This window comes from Schistocerca cancellata, chromosome 1, assembly GCF_023864275.1.
Source record: "Schistocerca cancellata isolate TAMUIC-IGC-003103 chromosome 1, iqSchCanc2.1, whole genome shotgun sequence".
Lineage (NCBI taxonomy): Eukaryota > Metazoa > Arthropoda > Insecta > Orthoptera > Acrididae > Schistocerca > Schistocerca cancellata.
In genome coordinates, this window is record NC_064626.1 from 1037913590 (window position 1) to 1037940986 (window position 27397).

At 44.6% G+C, this 27397-nt stretch overlaps 1 protein-coding gene across 2 annotated transcripts in view; it reads right to left on the minus strand.

Annotated features, from left to right (window-relative positions):
* LOC126089994 (solute carrier organic anion transporter family member 74D) overlaps window positions 1–27397 on the minus strand; it is a 258239-nt gene that overhangs the window by 87874 nt on the left and 142968 nt on the right. For both annotated transcript variants that reach the window (XM_049906953.1, XM_049906952.1), the window contains exons 2-3: window positions 18344–18799; window positions 3321–3554 (exon numbers count right to left, since the gene is read on the minus strand). In XM_049906953.1, the coding sequence (XP_049762910.1) occupies window positions 3321–3554; window positions 18344–18623 (514 nt within the window). In that variant the 5' untranslated portion in view covers window positions 18624–18799. The remainder of the gene's footprint in view (window positions 1–3320; window positions 3555–18343; window positions 18800–27397) is intronic.

Consider the following 27397-nt stretch of genomic DNA (forward strand, 5'->3'; position numbering starts at 1 on the left):
CCGTCAGTGCTTACCGGAATAGTGATCATTATGTGTAGCAAAATTTTGTTTTGCGTGTGCATACCAACCTAATGAGTCAACTTAGAGCCATGCTTTCAGGTTGCGAAAGAAACCTGTCTGCTCTTTTAGAAACGTGAGGTCCCACAGAAGTCCATCCCATTACCGTCTAGCAAAGCTTTCAGTAATGGTGCTCTAACTGAGCCACTCCGATCTTGACACGTTGTTGCACTGTAGCACATTTTGTTAATGCATCAGTAAATACAACTTGGGCCTGTAACTCATTTGATTAAGCATGTCCAGTGCTTGAATGGCTAACATTTCATTCAGTCTTAGGATCCATTCCCATAACGCTCAGAGTCCTCACCATGGAGTTTATTTTCACCTTTCGGTTTTCTCTCTGATATGAATTCGTACAGGACAATAACGCGTAACAATACACCATGATTTGTAGTCAGATTTACTGGCAATTTTCCAAGATAAAGTCGATGAAAGTGCCAGTTTGCTACGTTCCTTTTTAAATTACCTTTACACAGTCCCAATGCAGCCACAGTCTGTCGTATAAATCTGAAAGGTGCAGATACCATTCAAATATCAAGAAGCTATCATCATAAGGCTGTGCCGAACGAGCGTAACCGTGAGCGCAAGACTGGACTGAGAATATCCTCTCTTGGTTTCAGGGTTCAGACTCTCAATACTTTGACTAGAACGTGGTATGGTCATCGCGCTTTTGGTTGACGCCCAGTTGAAAACAGTAAAAGATATGAGATATCTACTGGGAAAAGTTTCCACTGTGTTCTAGTAGGACAGGAACTGTCAGCTGTTATTATCTCACGAGTCGTTATCGATTATGGACCGCAGATACTTCCACAGATTTATACCAGCAGTAGTCACATTAAATCAACAAATACCTTTCAATTCTTTTTCAGTTACCTGCACAAGAGGATTATTTCTAATTTTTTTTAAATATGATTTTTTTGCTGTTAAAATAGAAGAAACACATACCGTAGAAACTTTGGAAAATAAGTTACTAACGTCATCCTACTGCGCGACAAGAGCAGCGCATTGTCGAAACAGAGTACACATTTCGTATTCCTGCAGACATTGTCCTCCTGCGGTACCGATAACAGGTGTATCGTAGTGTGCAGAATAGATTTTTAAATGGGATTATTTCTCACTGAAACATGAAAATGTATTTTAAAGCAATTCCGATAAAATTAAGTTTCTAGTTCTTTCCTTATTCGTAGGTGAACTGTTGAGTGACAGGGAATTTTTTGTGACCATAAAATCACGCAACATATTAATACGATTTCCACACCAAAACATCAAGGTTTTAGACCCCCCCCCCCATTACGATACTCATTTTTACTTCTTCCCATTTCTGAATTGCACTTAATTTCCTTGAGTTACCAAAAGAGTCTCATCACTTATTTCGTCCATAAAGGTGCGCGCAAAAGGAACTCCACTTCGATCCACGATTGTAGCAAAAAGTAACTATTACAATCGATCTTGAACACTCAGTATTTTAAGCTGTATTCATCACCATATTTATGATTAACATTGTGGAGTACATTTTCGTCTGACAGGAATCTCTCAGTGCGCAAAATGTTTTTGTTAGCTTATAAGCAAATCCTCAAGTTCGTGTTTAACTTATGGTTGTTACAGAAAGAGGTAGAATTTTCTACTTGTTCTTATACCACTTATACCAATTCTGATGTCTATATTACTTTTCCATTTTTTAAATTTATTTTCAGTAATAGTACACATACGATAGCTACATGAACTAACTAATTTCTTTTTCAAGCAGTATTTAATTAAGTTTCATTCTGCTTTGCTTAGTTTCATGAGTGCCAATGACAGTAGTGCCTTTGGTTGATATGAAACCATTTTATTTAAAGAAATGTTCGCCGTGTATTATATCTGCAAACCATGCGAATGTAAAAATTCAGTGATGCTAAAAATGGTTTGCTTCTAGATTGTAACAGCTTAATTAAAAAGACATCATTAACCATTTTTCAATAAGCGTCTTACTTTTTCCCAAAAATTTCTTATTTTAAAGATTATTCGTGTTTAATATTTTGGTGTTCCAGCGAGTTTCCATCATAAAATATATTACTTTTCAAAATTTAATGCCATACATTAGTAACTTCGATTTTTATGTTCCATAAATGTACACATTCACTAAAATAGCTTGTTAGTTTGTTAACTATTCCAATCAAAAAACTTTGCTTTCTGGAAATATTTTAGCCAACCTGAGGAATCTTCGTTCGCATTAAACTGCTGTCCTACAAAGTAGTGCCTACAATTTTGCTATTTTCTGATTATGCAACTATTAGTTATATCAACTTACCTGAGTGCCCATTTATCTTTGTCCCCTTTAATTTTCCTGTCTTTTATATTAATATCTAAAACACTTCAGTATTTTACCAATTTGTAATTTTCGTTACACGTGCCACGATAAATAAGCATTCATAGGTTCCTAGTTAGTGGCGACTTTTGAAACGTAAAGTCTTTATTACGAAAGAGATTCGAAAATTGTGAATATGTTTTGACGTCAGCTGAACATTTTATTAGTGACACATGAAAATTTATGGTGGACCGTGATCCGAACACAGATACACTTGTCGCTTGTGGTCGCATTTACCACTTCGGCTATCCGTACCAAAACTTCAGTTTACCACGTTGTCCATTGTAAAGTAACATACAGACACTGTATAAAGACTGGCATTGTCAAAATGAGTGCGAAACGTATTCTGTCAGTTTAGCTCGTTTCCGCAAGTTAAAAGGTGAACATCTATGTGAAATTGGTGTTAATCGTCTTACACGTATAGATAGTTCGTTAATCACTAACATTTGTGAACTTTTTGAAAATTCTTGGAGGAGATGTCACTTGCTGATCTATGGTACGATATATAGATCTTTAATTTACAAAGCTGATCACTGAAATAAGCTGTGAATTAATGAACGTGAAGAGAAATGGAAACTAAATTCTACTGTGTAGTGTAGATCATTTATAATAACAGCTAACCATCGTCAACAACGTCAGGAAGGAGATGAAAGGATTCACTATAACAGACGCCTGAGGCAGAAGCATATGAACCAGGTCGATGAGTTAATGATATAGAACAGTCCATTAATAACTCCACTCTTCTCTGTTAATCGGATCTTCTCAACAAATTTTTAGTGAATTCATATAGTGAACGTAGAAAGGGGAAACCTCACGATTTCTGTCCAGTAGTATACCCCAGACACAGTACGTTAACTCACAGAAGGTAAGAGAGAGAAAAGTATCCAGTTTTTAATGACAAGCGGAGCGCACTCACCGATGAGCTCGCTGGTCTCGTTGGGGTTGGCGGTGGCGCCGTACTCCCGCGTCAGCATCAGCGAGTCCTGGCCGGCGCCGTACAGCAGGTGCGGCAGCGCGTTGAGCAGGCAGAACGCCACCACGGTGTACAGGCCGAACGTCATCCAGCGCGGCCGGTGGCCGCGGCCCGCGTAGTACGTGATCACCGCCGACACCAGCATCGTGCTGATGTCGTTGCCGATGGAGATGAAACCTGCCGCACACCAGCACGCCGTGTCTCAGGTCGCGGCGCAATCTCAGTTAGAATGTATACGACCAGTAATCCCCCTACCCTTTCCCCCTATTCCCGATTCTTTACAGAAGCAAGCCGGCCGCTGTGGCCGAGCGGTTCTAGGCGCTTTAGCCCGGAACCGCGCTGCTGCTACGGTCGCAGGTTCGAATCCTGCCTCGGGCATGGATCTGCGTGATGTCCTTAGGTTAGTTACGTTTAAGTAGTTCTAAGTCTAGGGGACTGATGACCTCAGATGTTAAGTCTCATAGTGCTTAGAGCCATTTTTTTTTTAAAGAAGCAAACTCCCATGTACAAAACAGATTCAGACATCTGATTAAATATTTGAAGTGAAGCATGTACCGGGTTCCCCCCCCTTCTCCTTTTCCTTGAACACATTCGCACACTATATGTTGTCTGCCGCATGATCCCCCTCACCCCCTGATGTCTCCCTTCCTCTCCAACCCCAGCCTGTTGCCGCGCCTTTACCGTTGTGTCCCACCCTCTCTCCATCCCACATCCTCCGCCTCGTTTCCTAACAGAACTTCCACCATCGACCTCCCCAGATGATGAGCTTCGCCCTTACATCTACCCTTCCTACCAACTCTAACCCCATCTTCCTCCTGCCTCCTCCTCAGGGCTCCCTCTCCTCCCCCTCCCTTCTCCTGATTGGCTTTCCCCTCCTACTCCCCCTCCCTCTCTTGTGCTCCCCTTCAGTGTCTCAGCACTCCCTCCTGCCTTGTCTTCTCTCTTCATCTCCTGCCCCACCAGTCTCCTGTACACACTGACACCCCTACTCTTTTCATCCCACCACCTCCCCTGCTGCCCCTTTCTCTCCCCTCCTTTTTCGTCCTCTCTGGCCTCTCCCTCGGCAGGTCCCACCTAGCAGTTTTATTCTTCATCGTGTATGCTCCAAGTGGGTTTTAAGTTTGTTGTTCTGCAGTGTTTTTAATAATGTGGCCAACTTTTAACCTGCACATGTACATTCAGTGTCTTCTTTGCGTTTTAAAAATCGCTAAATGTGTTTTTTAACTTTATGTCGACCTTTTTAATTGTCCCCCCATGAGTGTCTCCATGCCAGTTTTACCTCCATTATCTCCCCTTACTCTGTTTTATGTCCCCCTTTTTTATTGCCTTATATGTAACATTTTATTCTTGTCTTAGTTGTCATGTCACTCAGCTGAAGAGCGACGGATTGTGCCGCTGACAGCCCTCCCCTGCCCATATGGGGCAGGAGAATGAAATCACAATAAAGAAAAAAAAACCTGTACCAGGTGGTTGTAATTAGAGATGCTCACTGAAGTCCAATGTAGGCTATGATTATCGTATGGCAGTGAAACTTGACAGATATGTTAATACGAAAACATATTTATGCTGGAAAAAAAATAGTTCCAATTTCGGGCACCAGGTGCAAATCTGGCGCTGTACAGTATCTCATAAACTTCTCCGGTGCTGATATCCAACAAACTGTGTTAGCAGTGGTTAATAATAAAATCTATATTATGCCTTCCTCACTTGTTTCACCTTTTCTGCCACCGTTCTGTTCCTAATCCATTACAAAGGGAGATATTTTAATACGTCTTTCTTGCATTCACAGCACCAGTGGTGAACCAAACGAAGAACGCGCTTGATAACACCATTTCATGTGCAATGGCCTGATTGGTTAACTTCAAAGCTAATTGACTCAGGAACGGCGCAGTGTATCCAATTTCTTTCTTAGCAATTATTTCTCAGCACAACCTAACCTGCAACAACCTTACAGGTTTCCACAGTGTTTCTAAGCACCCTCTATATCGGTGCCCTGGAGTCTACCTCTCCCTCCTAGTGTATTTAAATCCAATAATGTTCCATAGCAAATATCACTCCATAAGAAATAAGACAGTAATTTGAGGCAAACTGCCCTCTGGACAAGTGTGATGCGTAACCTAACATTCAAGTGTTAACTATGGGTGACTGCTTAGGTTCTAATGCGAAAAAGTCACATTTTGTTCGATGCACTTGTAACAACGGTGTAAATCTCTGTAACGCTGGTTATTTGTCTGTGATCCTCTGAGCATATTTACATGAATGACACGAACAATTTTGACATATTTATATGATTTTTAATACAAAAAATTATCACTAGAAATACTTATTATATAAAAAGGCGACCCAGCGGCACAGAATCAGTGATGTGGCAGTCTCACTGGTAGGCTGACCCTTTAAAGTGGTCGTAACATTGCCACGAGACGTTTATACTAACGAAGATCCTACTGTCAGGTCTCGGAAAGGGCTGATATTGCACGAGATGAACGTTGTGAAACCAAGTTATCTATTAAGTGAATATGTAACATAAGGCTTTCATCCTGACTAGTATCTGCCAGAGTAAACGGTTCGGAAATAGAAAGATATAGAGATAACGTCTCTGCTCTACAAGTGGATGGAGCAATGAAGGGACGACACGACAATGGACTGTACCGAAACCGTCAAACAAAAATTATTGTCATGCTCAGTGATCATTAACTGAATTGTGACAAACCTGAAGTAACTCTAAGTAATCAGATACAGAACTTCGTGTCTTACCACGAGCCACAAATTCGGTAAATATACAGGGCTATTACAAATGATTGAAGCGATTTCATAAATTCACTGTAGCTCCATTCATTGACATATGGTCACGACACATTACAGATACGTAGAAAAACTCATAAAGTTTTGTTCGGCTGAAGCCGCACTTCAGGTTTCTGCCGTCAGAGCGCTCGAGAGCGCAGTGAGACAAAATGGCGACAGGAGCCGAGAAAGCGTATGTCGTGCTTGAAATGCACCCACATCAGTCAGTCATAACAGTGCAACGTCACTTCAGGACGAAGTTCAACAAAGATCCACCAACTGCTAACTCCATTCGGCGATGGTATGCGCAGTTTACAGCTTCTGGATGCCTCTTAAAGGGGAAATCAACGGGTCGGCCTGCAGTGAGCGAGGAAACGGTTGAACGCGTGCGGGCAAGTTTCACGCGTAGCCCGCGGAAAATTGGCTCATGCCAGAACTGGAGACCGACAGCGCCGACTTCATCCTTCAACAGGATGGTGCTCCACCGCACTTCCATCATGATGTTCGGCATTTCTCAAACAGGAGATTGGAAAACCGATGGATCGGTCGTGGTGGAGATCATGATCAGCAATTCATGTCATGGCCTCCACGCTCTCCCGACTTAACCCCATGCGATTTCTTTCTGTGGGGTTATGTGAAAGATTCAGTGTTCAAACCTCCTCTACCAAGAAACGTGCCAGAACTGCGAGCTCGCATCAACGATGCTTTCGAACTCATTGATGGGGACATGCTGCGCCGAGTGTGGGAGGAACTTGATTGTCGGCTTGATGTCTGCCGAATCACTAAAGGGGCACATATCGAACATTTGTGAATGCCTAAAAAAACTTTTTGAGTTTTTGTATGTGTGTGCAAAGCATTGTGAAAATATCTCAAACAATAAAGTTATTGTAGAGCTGTGAAATCGCTTCAATCATTTGTAACAACCCTGTACATGAATTAACCGAATTAACTAAGGAGAACTGAAACGACTTTGGAAAACGTCAGAAACAGAAATAGACTTTGCTGGGCGGTTGCAGTGCTAAGGAGCAACGAAAAGACATATACAGATTCACAACAGAGAAAAAGCGATGCATTGTGGACAATCAGTTTATGCAATTATCTCAGGGTTATTTACTCACAAAGATGTCTGAAAGAAACAGTGAAATCTCCCTATGTCTTTAAAATCAAACAGATAGCCCACATAGTGATTGATGCATTGCACGAGATGAACATTACTCATTAGACTGTTCAAAAGAGCGGAAACTGACGTAGCCACCTAGCTGATGAGAGAAGGAAAATTAAAATATTACAAAAGCGTAAAAGAATTTTATACAGAAAGAGTAAATGATCCAGAGATAAGGTAAAGATTCAGTCTTGTCGTCAGAAATCGATCTGTATTACTTGCAAATGTCGAACAGTAAAACACAATTACAAGCGGGTAGAAATACGAGCAGCGTAACAAGTCTCAGAGAATCCCTAGTTGTATGAAGTGTGTCGGGAAGAAATGAAAAGTAGAAAGAAAGCAGATGAGAGTCATCTAATCAGTTTGAATAAAAGCCAAACATTAAAGAATGGAAAAAATATAAACCTTAAATATCATACAGTGGGAACAGGAAGTTGTTGAATGAGTTAAACATATGCTTGCAGGAGAAGATATTCGGCAGATAGTGTGTTCATCTTGAGAAACTGCAGTAATCAGAGGACATACACTCCTGGAAATGGAAAAAAGAACACAGTGACACCGGTGTGTCAGACCCACCATACTTGCTCCGGACACTGCGAGAGGGCTGTACAAGCAATGATCACACGCACGGCACAGCGGACACCGGACACACCAGGAACCGCGGTGTTGGCCGTCGAATGGCGCTAGCTGCGCAGCATTTGTGCACCGCCGCCGTCAGTGTCAGCCAGTTTGCCGTGGCATACGGAGCTCCATCGCAGTCTTTAACACTGGTAGCATGCCGCGACAGCGTGGACGTGAACCGTATGTGCAGTTGACGGACTTTGAGCGAGGGCGTATAGTGGGCATGCGGGAGGCCGGGTGGACGTACCGCCGAATTGCTCAACACGTGGGGCGTGAGGTCTCCACAGTACATCGACGTTGTCGCCAGTGGTCGGCGGAAGGTGCACGTGCCCGTCGACCTGGGACCGGACCGCAGCGACGCACGGATGCACGCCAAGACCGTAGGATCCTACGCAGTGCCGTAGGGGACCGCACCGCCACTTCCCAGAAAATTAGGGACACTGTTGCTCCTGGGGTATCGGCGAGGACCATTCGCAACCGTCTCCATGAAGCTGGGCTACGGTCCCGCACACCGTTAGGCCGTCTTCCGCTCACGCCCCAACATCGTGCAGCCCGCCTCCAGTGGTGTCGCGACAGGCGTGAATGGAGGGACGAATGGAGACGTGTCGTCTTCAGCGATGAGAGTCGCTTCTGCCTTGGTGCCAATGATGGTCGTATGCGTGTTTGGCGCCGTGCAGGTGAGCGCCACAATCAGGACTGCATACGACCGAGGCACACAGGGCCAACACCCGGCATCATGGTGTGGGGAGCGATATCCTACACTGGCCGTAAACCACTGGTGATCGTCGAGGGGACACTGAATAGTGCACGGTACATCCAAACCGTCATCGAACCCATCGTTCTACCATTCCTAGACCGGCAAGGGAACTTGCTGTTCCAACAGGACAATGCACGTCCGCATGTATCCCGTGCCACCCAACGTGCTCTAGAAGGTGTAAGTCAACTACCCTGGCCAGCAAGATCTCCGGATCTGTCCCCCATTGAGCATGTTTGGGACTGGATGAAGCGTCGTCTCACGCGGTCTGCACGTCCAGCACGAACGCTGGTCCAACTGAGGCGCCAGGTGGAAATGGCATGGCAAGCCGTTCCACAGGACTACATCCAGCATCTCTACGATCGTCTCCATGGGAGAATAGCAGCCTGCATTGCTGCGAAAGGTGGATATACACTGTACTAGTGCCGACATTGTGCATGCTCTGTTGCCTGTGTCTATGTGCCTGTGGTTCTGTCAGTGTGATCATGTGATGTATCTGACCCCAGGAATGAGTCAATAAAGTTTCCCCTTCCTGGGACAATGAATTCACGGTGTTCTTATTTCAATTTCCAGGAGTGTACATAACATATTCTTATCAACTGGGAGTAGCGAAGGGAAAGCAAAAAAATAGAATGATGGGGAATCATAAACACGTTTCTTGAAATGTGATATGATGTTACTAGGAAAATGCGATAGTACCGGAATTTATTACAGGGTAATAGTCTTGACCATACAGTATCTAATCGGTTTCAGTTCCCATAGAGTCATCATCCAACCAAAAAGCCACTGCAAGATGCAGTACATTCAAAAGGTTGGTGCTACACACATCAAAAAAAGTGTTCCATCACGTCGGTTCCGACCGATCCGGAACGGGTACAAAAAACTGAGGTAGAGATCAACATAAACATCATTTCTGCCCTTTTTATTGCTCATGAAAACCACAAATTCGTTTTGTGCCACCTTCAGAGGTGGTGGTCCAGATTCTTGCACACAGCGGTACCTCTAATACCCAGTTGCACGTCCTCTTGCATGCCTGTATTCGTCGTGGCATACTATCCACAAGTTGATCAAGGCATTGTTGGTCCAGATTGTCCCACCCTTCTACGGCGATTCGGCGTAGATCCCTCAGAGTGGTTGGTGGGTCACGTCGTCCATAAACAGCCCTTAAAATCTTTCCCAGCCATGTTCGATAGAGTTCATGTCTGGAAAACATGTTGGCCACTCTATTCGACCGATGTCGTTATCCTGAAGGAAGTCATGCAAAAGATGTGCTCGTTGGGGGCGCGAATTGTCGTTCCTGAAGACGAATGTCTCGCCAATATGCTGCCGATAAGGTTGCACTATCGGTCTCGGAGGATGGCATTCACTTATCGTACAGCCGTCACGGCGCCTTCCATAACCACCAGCGGCGTACGTCGGCCCCACATAATGCCACCCCAAAACAGCAGGGAACCTCCACCTTGCTGCACTCGCTGGACAGTGTGTCTAAGGTGTTCAGCCTGACCGGATTGCCTCCAAACACGTCTTTGACGATTGTCTGTTTGAAGGGATATGCGTCACTCATCGGTGAAGAGAACGTGATGTCAGTCATGAGCGGTCCGTTCGGCATGTTGTTGGGCCCATCTATACCGCGCTGCATGGTGTAGTGGTTGCAAAGATGGACCTCACCACGGACATCGGGAATGAAGTTGCGCATCATCCAGCCTATTGCGCACAGTTTGAGTCATAACACGACGTCCTGTGGCTGCACGAAAATCATTATTGAACATGGTGGCATTTCTGTCAGAGTTCCTCCGAGCCATAATCCACAGGTAGCGGTCATCCACTGCAGTAGTAGCCTTTGGGCGGCCTGAGCGAGGCATGTCATCGACAGTTCCTGTCTCTCTGTACCTCCTCAGTGTCCGAACACCATCGCTTTGGTTCACTCCGAGACGCCTGGATACTTTCCTTGTATAGAACCCTTCCTGGCACAAAGTAACGATGCGGACGCGATCGAACCGCGGTATTGACCGTCTAGGCATGGTTGAACGACAGACAACACGAGCCATGTACCCTCCTTCCTGGTGGAATAACTGGAACTGATCAGCTATCGGATCCCCTCCGTGTAATAGGCGCTGCTCGTGCATAGTTGTTTACATCTTTGGGCAGGTTTAATTACACCTCGTAACAATCAAAGTGACTTTGCCTGTGGTGCAATATCCATAGTCAACGTCTATCTTCAGGAGTTCTGGAAACCGCGTTGATGCAAAACTTATTTTGATGTGTGTGTATGACAAATGTACAAATATTCAGTATGTAACAACCTATTAAACTTTGGAAAGAAGTGTGCAGTCAGCTTTCGATCTAAAGATCCTCTAAGGGCAGAAACCAGAAATCAGTTTAATTGTTGTGTGACGGTGACGGTTTATTGCTAACGGTCTCCTGTTTTGTAATAAGCTTGAATAGTCAGCACCTGGGGAGGTTAATTCACTCGGACGGATATTTAAAAATCCACCAGCGAGATGCACAACAGAACTGCGATCACAATCGCTTACAGTGGGTGATAAAAACGCTTGAAGTATCGGAAAGTCTGTACGAAGATTTATCTCGTACCTGACATTCGATATGACTTGATCGAAAGTAATGGGACACACCTAGAAAATGTGGAATTGCCCACTGGATGTCACGAGACGTGGACCCGTCAGTGTAAAAGGTGGGCGGTAGAGAAGCAGTTACAGTAGAATGGGTGGATCAGGAGAGCTAAGTGACTTCGACGTAGGTCAGTCACTGGATGTCACCTGAGTAACAAATCCGTGAGGGACATGGCACCCCTTCTATAGCTGCCCAATTCGACTGTTGGTGATGCGAAGGATCAACCACAACTAAACAAGGATAATTGTGAAACAATCGCATGACATCAGAGGGAGAAATCACTCTTGAGATCCAAAGTGTTCCCATGAGACTAGCTAGCACAAAGAGAATGCATAGGGAGGTAAAAGGAAATGGATGTAATGTTCGAGCAGCTCCTCATAACCTGTACATTTCTGTAGCCAGTGCTAAGCGACCTTTGAAGTGGTGTAAGACTGGCCAGCGGATGACTGGAAACGAGCGATGTGGAGCAATGAATCACGCTATTCTATGTGGCAATCCAATGGGGTGGTCCGGGTTTGGCGAATGTCTCGAGAACTTTACCTGCCATCACGTGTAGTGTCAACAGTGAAGGATGGAGAAGATGATTTTCAGGGTTATGACACGGTCCCTTTATGGCACTGCAGAAAACGGATGTGGACATACTTCACAGCGTTGTGTACTACTTACAGTAGAGGAGCAGTTCGAAGATGATTATGGAATCAATACGACAATGCAGCACCTGCGAGGGAACGGTTTGTGGGCAATAACATTCCTGACTTGAACTGGCCTACCCATATGCCCTTTGGTACGAGTCAGAACGTCGGCTTCGCTCCAGACCCCAGCGTTCAGTATCGTCTACCGTCTCTGATTTCGGCCCTTGAGGAAGAAATGGCTGCCATTCCTCCACAGACAGTCAGAAAAGTCAACGAAAGTGACCTAGCAGAGTTCAAGAGTTATAAATGCGAAGGGTGGAGATATCTCACATTAATGTCCACTAAAATAGTCCGAATATATTTGATCAGATACTGTACTCGTATACGAGAACCGAAGATGAAACGTCGTCGTGTCTTTATGATTCAGAAACTTAGAATAAGGGCATGGAGTGGTATCATACACCTCTACCAAGACCTAAGCAATTTAAGGTCAAACGATCAGCACAGAAACTTATGATAATGGAAGGACTTCACGCGCCCTGATTTTTAGGAAGGTATTGTAATACCAACAGCGAGCTCTACAATAAAATGCTCCCTAACCGCCAAGCAGTAATTAGCAACCAGAGATACCCCAAGACTGACAGTGATCCACTTCTATCCAATGTTCTGGATTGGATACACTCTCGTGTCTATCTTGTGGCATAATGTCAGCTTCCGATGAGATGAAAGTGACGATGAAGAACTGCATATGACTTTTTGAAGGAGTTGATTTGAATGGTGGCAGAGGAACTTGAGGATAAAATAGATATAGATAAATTACAATGCATCTTTGACATAAATGGACAGGGTGATATGTGATGTGTTTTGTACATCAGGGATAGCTTTCGTGGTACTAAAGAGGAAGCAGAGAGTACTTCCAAGGACGTAGGGCGCAAGTGCTCTTCTGAGATGGAGACGTTGTCAAAGGAGACGAGTTCGTGGCGGGCCTTATCGCAGGTGGCAGAAGACCGACGACTAGAAAAAGATCCTAGTGAAACAGAACTCTATGGCGATTACTTATTATATAGAGCTTCCGCAACGGCCCACATTTTAACAGGTCGACTACACGGATCCATAAAAGATGTCCACATAAACACTTTCACCAAATGCTAAAAAAACGATACTACGTATTTTCGTCCTTCTGCGAGCTTATTTTTAATTTTTCAGTATAGAAGGAACTCATTTCTACATATAAAGAATGATAAGAGCATCTTACGGCTATTGGATGTATCTAACGTTACTGGAACTTTTGAGGTGGAGACCATAACTCAGTGTGCCCAGAGTTCGTGCAAGTGCAGGTTATCACCATCTTTCGAAGTCTGAGGAAAGTCGAATCATCGCTATGGAGGTTCACTGGAGTATCATAAACAAAGATGAAACACACAACTGGTCGCAGGGCAATGGCTCCAGAACGAATGGTGGTGAGATGACCTAAGCCAACGGTGTGGTGAGAATAGCAGGTACTGCTCCTTCCAAAGAAGACAATGGGATTGTTCGACTGACTCTGACAAATAGACGAATGACAAAAAATAGCTCTGAGCACTATGGGACTTAACATCTGAGGTCATCAGTCCCCTAGAACTTAGAACTACTTAAACCTAACTAACCTAAGGACATCACACACATCCATGCCCGAGGCAGGATTCGAACCTGCGCCCGTAGCAGTCGCGCGGTTCCGGACTGCAGCGCCTAAACCGCGTGGGCACCGCGGTCGGCGACGAATGGCAACAGCTGAAATTCGAGAAGAGGTTGCAGGCGAAATGCCATGGGGAACCATCGGGAAGAGACTACCCGAAGCTCAGTTGAGATCTCTAGTCCCTATTAGTGGTTTACATTTGGCACCAATTGCCGATATGGCGAAAGTTATACCTAATGTTCCAAATGATTCGATTTTTCCTCTTTCTTGACATACATACCTGAGGTAGTACCAAATGCTGGTAAAACTGAAATATAAACCTCTATGACAGTCAGCAGGGTCCTGTGCAAACCAAGAGTTAAATGGGACACTGAGCGTCATTATATGGTGTTTAACTACGAACGTAGTTTCTGTTTGTACCTGTCACATCGATGACAACGTGTCTCCTGGCCTCCTGGTGAAATATCGCAGATAGCAGGGATTTTGGAAATCCATACCTATCGAATTCTTGGAAATCATGCTGTGGGGAGCAGGTGGACGGTATCAAATGACATATTCCAGCAAGATAATGCAAGATCCTACAAGGCAGTTCACACCACTGACGCCTTGAAGAATGAACGGACCTTTGAATGGCCTACCCAGTCCCCCAAACAGCCAACGAAAGAGCATGTCTAGTATGCAATGGAAAGAGATATACTTTTATACTGGCCTGTATTGGATATCAGTACGTGTTTCAGGCATGGAAAGATATTACAGAAGATGAAATTGGTAAGTTGTTTGTTTCGACGCCTTAAGGAATACAAGTGTATATTTGCAGCTTTGGGCGTCACTTCTCATACTAATGTTGACGATGAACGAAGTTCTAAATGGAATTCATTTCATACCTTTAAAGTGATGTACGAATCCATAATATTTTATAAATATCTGAGTGGTGCCTCGTGATAGACCTTCTTGATTTCCGTCGGTCTAACATTACTGTCAACAAAGCCCACAACTTGTGAAACCAAACTTTATGGAGATTACTCGCTTCTACTCGGTGCCACTTTTTAACAGGCAACAGGACAAATCCACAAACCAGCAAACCCATATCCTTCTTATAGAGAAAAGTGATTTCTTTTCTTCACTTACACACATTATATTTTTGTTATTATCGTATTTAGTACGAAGATGGTTTGATCCAGCTCTCCACGCTAGTCTATCCTGTGCAAGGGTCTTCATCTCTGTTTAACTGGTGCAACCTACATCCCTTTGAACGTGCTTCCTGTAGCCGAGCCTTTGTCTGTCTCTATAGTCCCCTTCGGTTACCAAATTCACGACTTCTAGATGCCTTAAGAGAGGTCCTGTCAACCCCTTCTTTCTTTTAATCAAGTTGTCCCAAAAACTTTTTATCCCTCGAAACCCGATTCCAAGCCTCGTCAATAGTTATTCGATTTACCCATCTAACTTTCACCACTCTTATGTGACATTACAACCCAAAAGCTTCGATTCTCTTTTTGTCTGAATCGCTCATCGGTCATGTTTCACCTCTGTTCAATACTACAAGCCAGACAATTATCTTCAGACAAGACGTCCTACCATTTAAATCTGTATTCGGTATTGCCAAATTTATCTTTTTTTGAAACTCTTTTCTTGCTATTGCCAGTCTACAAAAACTCAAAACATGCCTGTTACTTTTAGCGTCCCTTTTACGAATATAGTTTTCTTGTTATCAAAGGGTTACTTTTTCTAATTTAAATATCCTTTGTTTTCCTATTGTTTGTTCATCTTATAACCTCTTATCAAGGCATTATCCATTCCATACAACTGCTCTTCCAAGTCCTTTACCGTCTGTGACAAAATAACTATGTCATCGGCAAACCTGGAAGTATACTCTTCTTCCTGAACTTTAATTACCTTTCTAAAATTCTCTTTCTCTTCCTTCACTGATTGCTCATTATACAGACTGAATATCGGGGATGGGCTGCAACCACATCTGACTCCGTTCTCTCTCTCTAATTCCCTTTCATGTCCTTCGACTTACATAACAGCAACCTGATTTCTTACAAGTTGTAGATTTCGCCCCTTATTTTTTTCAGACAGGGTTCAACTAAATTCCCTTTACAGATGTTAAGGAGTTAAACTGGGGACCATCGTGGTTAAATTAGATAAAGGCATTCATATCCGGAAACGTATCGTTTCTGCGCTACAAGCGAAATACCGCAACACACGTTCAACTCACCCGCATTTTCGGCGCCACTGTCTAAGGTATTACATACGGTATCTGTGTACAAGCCATTCAGTCGGGTTTGTGATCAACAGAGACTGGTTTGGCTGTTTCCTTGTGGTCTTCGTTCGTAATGTACCACTGTACCTGCCCAGAGAGGTTTGCACCTGCTGTTGTCCTTGTTGTCTTGGTTCACACTGTGCTATTGTATCTGCCCAGAAACGTATATACCTGCTGTTGTGCTTGCGGTGTCTGCTCACACAGTACTACTGTACAGCTCTTACCATTCTATACAGTACAGAAACTGTAGGTACATTTCATTTTTTGTTGTTGCTGTTGACCGTACCGAACTAAACATCTACATTTGCGGCATACGCCGGCATGATGTTATTGTACGACTGCCTGAGCTGAACGTTCTCCCGACTTAAACCTGCTAGACTACTATTGTCAGGCCACACGAAATCCTTGATTCACGAGACACCTTTGGCATTCGAGGAAGACCTACTGGCGCGTTGATGGCTGCGGCAGATGATGGAGGACCAGGCATTGGTCATCGTGTGTACAGAAAGATGGTACGGACGTACCGCATCAGTGTTGACGTCAGTGGTCGTGACATCGAGTCCTGCTTGTAAGTGGACTCAGACGAAAAGCAGCAGGAGTCAGGGACCAACGTTTATTGTCGTATTTTACGTGGATCGGGAAAACGGTACCTGTACGGACTTCGCTTTCATATATTACGAACCGCACGCCCAGCGCAAAACTGCAAGCGATTGAAGAAAAGAGCAGCTGACTCCTGTATATAAGCAGGATAAAAGAGCGGCCCCACAAAGTTACAGACCAATGTATTTAACATCGGTTTTCGGCAGAATCCTTGAGCACATTCTCAGTTCGAATACAATAAATTTTCTTGAGACAGAAAAGCTTCTGTCCACGAATCAGCACGCTTTTAGACAGCAGAGACATGAGTGGCTCGAAGACTTCTTAAGTAACAAAAACCTAGCATGTTGTCCTCGACGGCGAGTGTACATCAGAGACAAATACTGTATATCGTCAGGAGTGCCCCAAGGAAATGTGATATGACCATCGCCATTTTCTATGTACATAAATGATTTGGAGAACAGAGCAAGCAGCAGTCTGTTTGGTGATGATGCTGAGGTGAATGGGAAGGTGTCGTGGCTGAGTGACTGTAGGAGATTACAAGATGACTCTAGCTGGTGTGATGAATGGGAGCCGACTCAAAATATAGAAAACTGTAAGTTAATGCAGATGACTAGGAAAAACAAACCCGTAATAGAGTACAGCATTAGTGGTGTGATGCTTGACACGGTCAAGCCCATTAAATATCTGGACATAACGTTGTAAAGCAATAGGAAATGAAATGAGCATCTAAGAATTACGCCGGCCAGAGTGGCCGAGCGGTTCTAGGCGCTACACATGGATGTGTGTGATGTCCTTAGGTTAGTTAGGTTTCAGTAGTTCTAAATTCATGGGACTGATGACCACACAAGTTAATTCCCATAGTGCTCAGAGCCATCTAAGAATTGCGCTGGGTAGGCGAATAGTTGACCACGGTTTATTGGGAGAATTTTAGGAAAGTGTGGTTCAACTGTAAAGGAGACCGCATATACGACTTTGTGCGACCCATTGTTCGAATGTTTGGGATTCGCACCAGGCCGGATTAAAGCAAGATATCGAAGCAATTCAGAGGTGGGCTGCTAGGTTTGTTACCGGTAGGTTCGTAGAACTCGCAAGTATTACAGGGGTGCTTCAGGAACTCAGACAGGAGTCACTGGAGGATGGGAATCATTGGAGGTAAGGTTGCGTTCTTTTCGAGTAGCACTATTGAGAAAATTTAGTAAACCGGCATTTGAGGATGGCTGGAAAATGATTCTACTGCCGGTAACGGGTAAGGAGCACGAAGATTGGAAAGATTAGGGCTCGTATAGAGGCATATAGATAGTCCCTTTTCCCTCACTCTGTTTTGAGTGGAACAGGAAAGACAATGACTAGTGGTGCAGGGTATTCCCTGCCACGCACCATACTGTGCTTGTGGAGTACGTATGTAGATGAATTACTTGTCCGCCACTAAAAGTCCTTTAAGTCTGTGAAGCGGACTTAGACTCACCCTTTATAAGCACGCTCCGTCTTCAGGCCACAAGTGGCCCATCGGGACCATCCGACCGCCGTGTCATCCTCACTGAGGATGCGGATAGGCGGAGCGTGTGGTCAGCACACCGCTCTCCCAGTCGTTATGATGGTTTTCTTTGACCGGAGCCGCTACTATTCGGTCGAGTAGCTCCTCAATTGGCATCACGGGGCTGAGTGCATCCCGAAAAAAGGCAACAGCCATGGCCTGGATGGTCACCCATCCAAGTGCCGACCACGCCCGACAGCGCTTAACTTCGGTGATCTCACGGGAACCGGCGTATCGACTGCGGCAAGGCCGTTGCCCTCACCCTGTATAAGGTAGACCTTAAAAAATTAATGCTAGTTATCGTATGACTTACCAATAGTCTTGCTAGGGATCTTGAACCGCTTCTCGATGGTGGTGATGGTGCCATTGTAGTAAGAGTACGTTGCCGAATAGACACACCCCAGGATGCCGTACAGGAAGACGAAGGCCTTCTTGTTGGCGAACTTCTGCAGGAAGGCGGAGCGCAGAGGGCCGTAGCCGCAGGTGGTGTCGTCGGTGAGCGGGTGGTCGCGGTACAGCTGCTCCTCCTCCTCGGGCGTCAGCTCCCCGGGCCGCCTCTTGGCGTCGCCGTTCTTCTCGCTCTTGTCGGCCATGGCTGCGGGCCGCTGCTGGCTGGTGTGGGGTCGGAGCGCTGCGCGGGACTCGGCCGGCTCAGAGGTGGCGGGGCGGCATGCGGCAGTGGGGGCAGCGGCCGCAGGGATGGCGCGCAGCGTCTGAGCGCCCAAGGCGCGCCGGCGCCGCTCTTATAACGGCCAGCCGCCGCTCGCCCCTGCGCAGATAGTGCCGGTCGTCACTCGCGTACCAGATACAGCGAGATAAAACAGGACCTCTTTCCTGGAAACGGCAAGGATCTCGGGAAGGTCGTGCCGATATTGGCCGGTGTATCAGGGAGGTCGCACTCCGACGGCGATAAAACGGATGCTACCTGCAGACTGTGTAAAATGTCACAATTAATGAAATGTTCCTGGCTAAGTAGTGTGCCAGGTATAACGGATCTTTTACGTTGGGATAAATTTATTTCATTTTTTGTTAGATGTTTTCGTTAAATAGCTGAATAAATTGTAATTAGGAATAATTTAACTAAGCAGAGTAGAGAAGATAAAGTCAAAGAGATGATCATCGGGCAGACATTGTCGTAATGTAACGTCATTGCGTTGTTCGGTTGTTAAAAACAAGTCGTTTGTGTTCCGTTCTGCTGCTCGGTCGTGCGCGTAACGGAAAGGAATTAATTCGGGGACTAGGATAAACTTTCACACAATAGTTACGATTCGATGTTCCGTCAAAAGGGGTTAACGTCAGTGTTAATTTGAATTGTGGGCGACAGGATCAGTTTTGACAGATACGTGAAAACGGACGTAACGAAAGTTGTTCGCATATCATCCTTGAACGCGACTTTTTATTTAATTAACGATTGCGGGCTCATTACTAAAAGCTATTATCTCATGATTAGGATCAATCCCTCTTTCATCCTAGATGGTGATCATTCATTAACATTTACGTCATAAGAAAAAGGATTATTAAAAAAAGTGATGTTAAATGACAATAACGTGTTGTTCCGTTAGTGTGGAACCGACGCAATATCTCTGAAATGGCATTGATATATAATTTGTGATAAATACTGAACTGAGATAGGAACTATATTGAAATTAGTGAACATTTGATACTGAGACTACAGAAGCAGAAGCGCTTAAGGTTTCTCTTCTCTAAAATGGCAAAATAGGTACGAACTTTAACTCAATAGTCGACATTATGTATTGCAAAGACATTAGCATTTCATACTTATTTTGACGACGCGCTATTAAACAAAGGAACGTTGAGTCTCTGTACGAGTAATAAAATTAAATCTAAAAACATAATTAATAACGGCGAACTCCGCTTTAGCAAACTGTATTGCGTGTCGTCATCGGGCAATAACTGATTAACTGATCAACCCTGGAGACTTGTGTGGTGAAATTAGAAGTCGGACGTATAAAACAAACTTAAAAATCCATTCAAGCTACAGTGGAGTCGGCACAACACGACGTGGGCAGTTATACAGGAAATGAATTGGACATTCAAAGTAGTTACATTCCCCCTTGAAAATGTCCTCCGCAGACGGGGACGAAACGTTGGGTTCTAAGGTGGAATCTATTCGACCACGAATAAAGAATAAGTTCAACCAATGTTACCTTGGGTTACGATGACAGTGTCGCTATCGTACGAGGGTCACTCCAAAACAAATGCACACTATTTTTGTAAAAATACAGTTTTCATTCTGCATGCGTTTCAGCATTACAATGTGTAGATACATCCTTCCTGCTTGTTTTCAAACTTAGTTCGACCTGTTCCCGTGAGTGGCGCCGTCACAGCATGTCTTCAAGATGACTGCTACACTTGACGTTCGTCAGAAGCAACGTGCTGTCATAGAATTCCTGTGCTGTGAAAACTATACAATTAGAAACATCCACAAGAGGTTGAAAAAGGTGTATGGAGATGCTGCTGTCGATAGCAGTACAGTTAGTCAGTGGGCGAGCAGGTTACGTGATGAAAGCGGGCACGGCAATATTGAGGGTTGTCCTCGCAGCGGCAGGCCTCGTACTGCACACACTCCAGACAATGTGCAGAGAGGTAACGAATTGGTGACTGCTGACAGACGCATCACAGTGAACGAATTGTCACGCTACATTGGAATAGGGGAAGCAAGTGTTTGCAGGATATTGAAAGTGTTGGCGTTAAAAAAGGTTTGTGCCAGGTAGGTTCCCAGGATGTTGACAGTGGCTCACAAAGAAACACGAGAAATGGTATGCAGTTAACCTTTTGGAACAGTACGAGAATGGTGGTGATCGATTTCTTGGAAGAATTGTGACAGATGATGAAACATGGCTCCATCATTTTTCACCAGAGACGAAGAGGCAATCAATGGAGTGGCATCATGCAAATTTACCCAAGAAAAAAAAAATTCAAAACCGCACCTTCTGCTGGAAAAGTTATGGCTACGGTGTTTTTCGATTCCGAAGGACTCTTGCTTGTGGACATCATGCCAAGTGGAACCACCATAAATTCTGATGCATATGTGACGACACTGAAGAAACTTCACGACTGAGTCGTGTTCGACCACATCGGCAAAAGCAGGATGTTTTGCTGTTGCACGACAATGTACGGCCACATGTCAGTCAGAAAACCATGGAAGCGATCACAAAACTCGGATGGACAACACTGAAACACCCGCCTTACAGTCCTGACCTGGCTCTATGTGACTATCATCTCTTTAGGAAACTGAAAGACTCCCTTCGTGGAACAAGGTTTGAAGATGTTGACTCCCTTGTGCTCGATGCCAAACAATGGCTCCAACAGGTTGGTCCAGAATTTTACCGTGCGGGTATACAGGCGCTGGTTCCAAGATGGCGTAAGGCAATTGAGAGGGATGGAAATTGTGTGGAGAAATGAAAATATTGTTCCTAAAGGATGTATCTACACATTGTAAAACTTTCAGACATGTAGAATAAAAGATGGATACAAAAAACGTAGTGTGCATTTCTTTTGGAGTGACCCTCGTATACAGGGTGTTTCACAGTACATGTTACACGTTTCTAGAGGTTGTAGGGCGGACCTAGTAGATCAGTTTTAGACAGGAACCCACGTCTGGAAACGTCATCCAACGCCCCCTCATAGAGTCAAAGTTATAGGTGTCGGCGCCTGTAAATGTCTTTATATACAGGTGATGATGGAGAAGAATAAATGTATCAATTTGAGGTAAGAGTCCCTGTGCCGGAAACGAACCAACCGAAAGTTATAAGCGAAAACCGTTCTGATGCCTCTGACAGTGCACCACATATACTGTTGTTGGTAAGATTGTACCGTAGGTGACTTGGGCGTTCAGAGGAGATAATATGGGCCAAAACAAGGAAAAACGCCCAGTAAACATGGTAATAAGATACATACCTGAGGAGCTATGAGCACTTGTTCAATAGAGGAGATGTGTTTCATAGAAGCGAAGATGAACAAGTGCTCATAGCATCTCACGCATACATTTTAGAGCCGACTTTTAATGGAATTTTTTATTTTTAGGTCCATACTATCACCTCTGAAGGTTGCCTAGCCTACAATTCTAGCGACAATAGTGTCAGTACATGTACTTACGTGTATTTCACCGTCAGAGGTATCAGAAAAGTTTTCGTTTAGAACTTTCGACTCGTTCGTTTCCGGTACAGGGACCCTTACCTCACACTGATACATTTATTCTTCTCCATCATCCTAGGAAGTTTGTAATATAATCACGGAAGCACCCTGTATACACATACGCATTTACAGGCGCCGGCACCTATAACTTCGACGCTCTGTAACGTCGTTGGATGACGTTTCTGGATATAGATTCATATGCAAAACTGAAGGTGGCAGGGGTAAAATGCAGGGAGCGAAAGGCTATTTACAATTTGTACAGAAACCAGATGGCAGTTATAAGAGTCGAGGGACATGAAAGGGAAGCAGTGGTTGGGAAGAGAGTGAGACAGGGTTGTAGCCTCTCCCCGATGTTATTCAATCTGTATATTCAGCAAGCAGTAAAGGAAACAAAAGAAAAATTCGGAGTAGGTATTAAAATTGAGGTGGTCAAGTTAAATGGGATGGAAGTAGGAACACTGTCGTTATAACCTGAGGTAGCAGTGGTTGAAGTTGTTCTTTATCCTAATTATTTGTCACCAGTTTATTTTCAGACATCTTTCTTCAACTAGCTTGCACTTTATCACCGTCGGAGTGTGACCTGCTTAAAACTCTAGCCGATTTTCGTGCCGCCTTCGCGCAATCCTTGTCATTCAAGAAAAGAGGTCCTGTATAACCAAGCCTACTGTAGTAACTTCAATACCTGAAAGAAAAAATATTTTCTTCGTAATTAATAACTCGTTCTTTGCTAATGGAGTATTACTGAATTTCCTTAGAACGCAACATATGCAATTCAGTACTGCGTGAGGCCTAACTGCACCATTGGAAATAATGGAAGAGGGTAAATCAATACTGAAACGGGATAGTCTAAATTCTTTTGTCGACAGGAACCTAAACTGGAGGTTACATGTTACTGAGCTTCTTAAACGTCTAGGCCCATCAGCTTCTGTGTTCGGAATAACATCATAGTTTGGAGACGAAAATGTCAAAAAATTGACTTACTTTACCTATTTTCACTAACTAATTTCTTACAGCATCATATTTTGGGATAACTTGTCATTGAGGAAAAAATTGTTTATTGAACAGACGCGTGTAGTACGGATTATATGTATGTCCGCTTTAGAGGTTCATGTAGCCATCTATTTCTGCAGTCGGGTATTCTGATAATAGCATGACGGTACACATACTCACTTGTAATGATTTTTTCAACGATAAGTCTCAGTTTGAAAATTACATTAACATTCACAGTTGTAAAACTGGTAGGAAAAGTGATTTACAACATACATCACCCAGATTAGTGTTGCTCAGGAAGGCGTGAAGTATTTCAGCCATGAAAATCTTTGACCACTTACTCAGTGATATAAAGAATTTAATGGATAATAAAACTAGCTTCAAACACAAACTAAAATACTATCTTCTCTGTTTCTTTGTTTGAGTGTGTCTTCATATTTAAGAGAGGAAGAGGGAGATATTGAATATAGTTACATTATGCATCTAACAAAAACAAAAAATCCTTAAGAAATCCTGTAAATGGTCAGCATATTGCCATGCCTTCGTCTGGGAAGATGTAGTGTAATGGTCATATTGACTTGTTCCACCTCACAGTAACAGGTCGCGATCATAACACATGTAACACGCAAATAAGTAATTTACATGCACGAAGACATTGACTCATGCTAGTAGGGTTTTGTTGTACTAAAAGAAATACTATCGGCCTTCAGAGGTTGTCTCAGCGCCAGGACTCCGTAGGCATGGAGTGAAAGGTGAAGTTGTATCCACAATCTCTTCCCGTTGTCACAACGGGTCTCTCTTCCTTAGCGTTTATCCTGTCGTATGGGATTATCTCTTTTCATGATTTGGCAGAATTATTTTGTTTTCAGTTTCTCGTTGGCTACCCTTCTGTCGCCGTAATCGTCATTTACCGAATGGACGGAAATGCGCCATCCGTCTGTACATCGTGTAAGCTATCTTCCGTGTGTTACCATATTCTATTTGTTTGTGTACCGTATTTTCTGATGTGGAGAAGCTCAGAATATGACTAACCGCCTGAGAAATGCACTCCGGCTGACTGGGGTACGAGACTAACGGTCGTCATTGCGCCGCAGGTATTCGATGCGGTAGTTAAGTCATACCATCAAATCTAGTATAAAAACTAAATGAAATATATAATCCTTAACGAAGGAGATGTGTACTATACACTACGAGTTTTACGTTGCATTTGGAAGAATTCGTCTCTGCTGTACTGTGATTGTATGCCTGAGGGCCAGCTGGAGTGGCCGAGCGGTTAAAGGCGCTACAGTCTGGAACCGCACGACCGCTACGGTCGCAGGTTCGAATCCTGCCTCGGGCGTGGATGTGTGTGATGTCCTTAGGTTAGTTAGGTTTAAGTAGTTCTAAGTTCTAGGGGACTGATGACCTCAGCAGTTGAGTCCCATAGTGCTCAGAGCCATTTTGTATGCCTGAGGCGCGGCAGAATGGTATTAGAAGGAATAGCGGTGGAGTGGCAGGAGGACGACCTTCCAAATCTCCATCCGGCCATCCAGAGTAAAGTTTTCTGTTTTTTCCATAGATCGCTTAAGACAAAAGCCGGCATAATTACTTTGAAAAGAACACCGCTGATTTTTTTCTCCATCTTTTCTTTATCCCTATCTCTTATGACCTCATTGTCGACGGAACGTTAAATTCTAAACTCTAATCTATCTAATAGGAAAACTGGGCTAATTTCGTGCAACATATTGTATAATACATCGAAAATTTTATAGAGCATTAAAATTTACACAAAATAAATATTTTAATTATGCCGACCAGTTCTGTTTTGGCCCAAATTGAGAATTCAGCAACTGAACAAATCAAAATACCTAACCCTGAGACTCTCAAATTCCTTTTAAGAATATTAAAAATTAGCTTAGCAAGATTTAAAATACAAAACGTAGAAGAACGATTCCGCCTTCATGATATTGATATTTCTTTCGTGGCAGCAAATAACTTTATGCAAAAGATCTGCGAGTGCAACAGCTTAATTAACGATGTTGTAAGTATGGACAAGCACGTGAACACGAGTCCACCAACAGAAAACTACGGCAAGGAACCACTACTTAAGGCAGCTGAGGTGGCCTATCGAGCAAAAGCACTCAATGCCGGCAGTGTAGGTGCAGAGCAATAGCCTGGATACGACCGGGGATTTTTCCTCGTTCCAGGCCCTCCAGAAGGGCATCAAATCCACTCAACTTACTGCTGTCAGAATGAGTCCTGGGGATACATCGAGGGAGTAAAAGGCAACTAGGGAGGCTCACCAACGCTCCCCCTCCTAATGCCGCTGCGCTGTATCTGCAGAGAGGCCGACACGTGGCCACGCGCTTGCGACACAGACTGCACCTTTTTACCAGTACGTTTGGTTGCACTCCAACTGTTGACTGTGTTGACAAAACGGATATAACTCATGCAATCAGTTTACAGCGTACAATAGCCGACATGAAATACATGTCATAGCCTTGGGAGGATCCCAGCAACATCCTGTGCGAAGTCTATAGCGCCAAATCAGTCAGTGTCTATCACAGTAAGACGTGAAATGTTGATTTAGTGTTTCCCTTTGAAAATTTTGACTGCTGTGTTTCAAGAGTAGCGATTTTTGTAGTGGGCTCTTATTATTCCATGTTAAGCGTAAGTGTTTTTCATGACAGTGTATGGAAACGGTAATACAAATTTTCCTTTCTACTCTTTTCGGAACCCGCAACCAAGACTGACAAGCTTAATGTCCTTAATAGTAGTCGGACCACTATCATCAGTCCTGACACCGAGGGACAGTCCAAAGATTAATTTTAAATTAACAACAGCCTCAGTTGCAATGTTTACCTAGATTTACCTAGGTTTCAGTTGAGATAACCCAACCTTCTTCAGAATAAAAGGAACTACGATTTGTTCATAATGGACAATGTCAGAAACTAAAAACTACACTCCTGGAAATGGAAAAAAGAACACATTGACACCGGTGTGTCAGACCCACCATACTTGCTCCGGACACTGCGAGAGGGCTGTACAAGCAATGATCACACGCACGGCACAGCGGACACACCAGGAACCGCGGTGTTGGCCGTCGAATGGCGCTAGCTGCGCAGCATTTGTGCACCGCCGCCGTCAGTGTCAGCCAGTTTGCCGTTTCATACGGAGCTCCATCGCAGTCTTTAACACTGGTAGCATGCCGCGACAGCGTGGACGTGAACCGTATGTGCAGTTGACGGACTTTGAGCGAGGGCGTATAGTGGGCATGCGGGAGGCCGGGTGGACGTACCGCCGAATTGCTCAACACGTGGGGCGTGAGGTCTCCACAGTACATCGATGTTGTCGCCAGTGGTCGGCGGAAGGTGCACGTGCCCGTCGACCTGGGACCGGACCGCAGCGACGCACGGATGCACGCCAAGACCGTAGGATCCTACGCAGTGCCGTAGGGGACCGCACCGCCACTTCCCAGCAAATTAAGGGCACTGTTGCTCCTGGGGTATCGGCGAGGACCATTCGCAACCGTCTCCATGAAGCTGGGCTACGGTCCCGCACACCGTTAGGCCATCTTCCGCTCACGCCCCAACATCGTGCAGCCCGCCTCCAGTGGTGTCGCGACAGGCGTGAATGGAGGGACGAATGGAGACGTGTCGTCTTCAGCGATGAGAGTCGCTTCTGCCTTGGTGCCAATGATGGTCGTATGCGTGTTTGGCGCCGTGCAGGTGAGCGCCACAATCAGGACTGCATACGACCGAGGCACACAGGGCCAACACCCGGCATCATGGTGTGGGGAGCGATCTCCTACACTGGCCGTACACAGGGGACACTGAATAGTGCACGGTACATCCAAACCGTCATCGAACCCATCGTTCTACCATTCCTAGACCGGCAAGGGAACTTGCTGTTCCAACAGGACAATGCACGTCCGTATGTATCCCGTGCCACCCAACGTGCTCTAGAAGGTGTAAGTCAACTACCCTGGCCAGCAAGATCTCCGGATCTGTCCCCCATTGAGCATGTTTGGGACTGGATGAAGCGTCGTCTCACGCGGTCTGCACGTCCAGCACGAACGCTGGTCCAACTGAGGCGCCAGGTGGAAATGGCATGGCAAGCCGTTCCACAGGACTACATCCAGCATCTCTACGATCGTCTCCATGGGAGAATAGCAGCCTGCATTGCTGCGAAAGGTGGATATACACTGTACTAGTGCCGACATTGTGCATGCTCTGTTGCC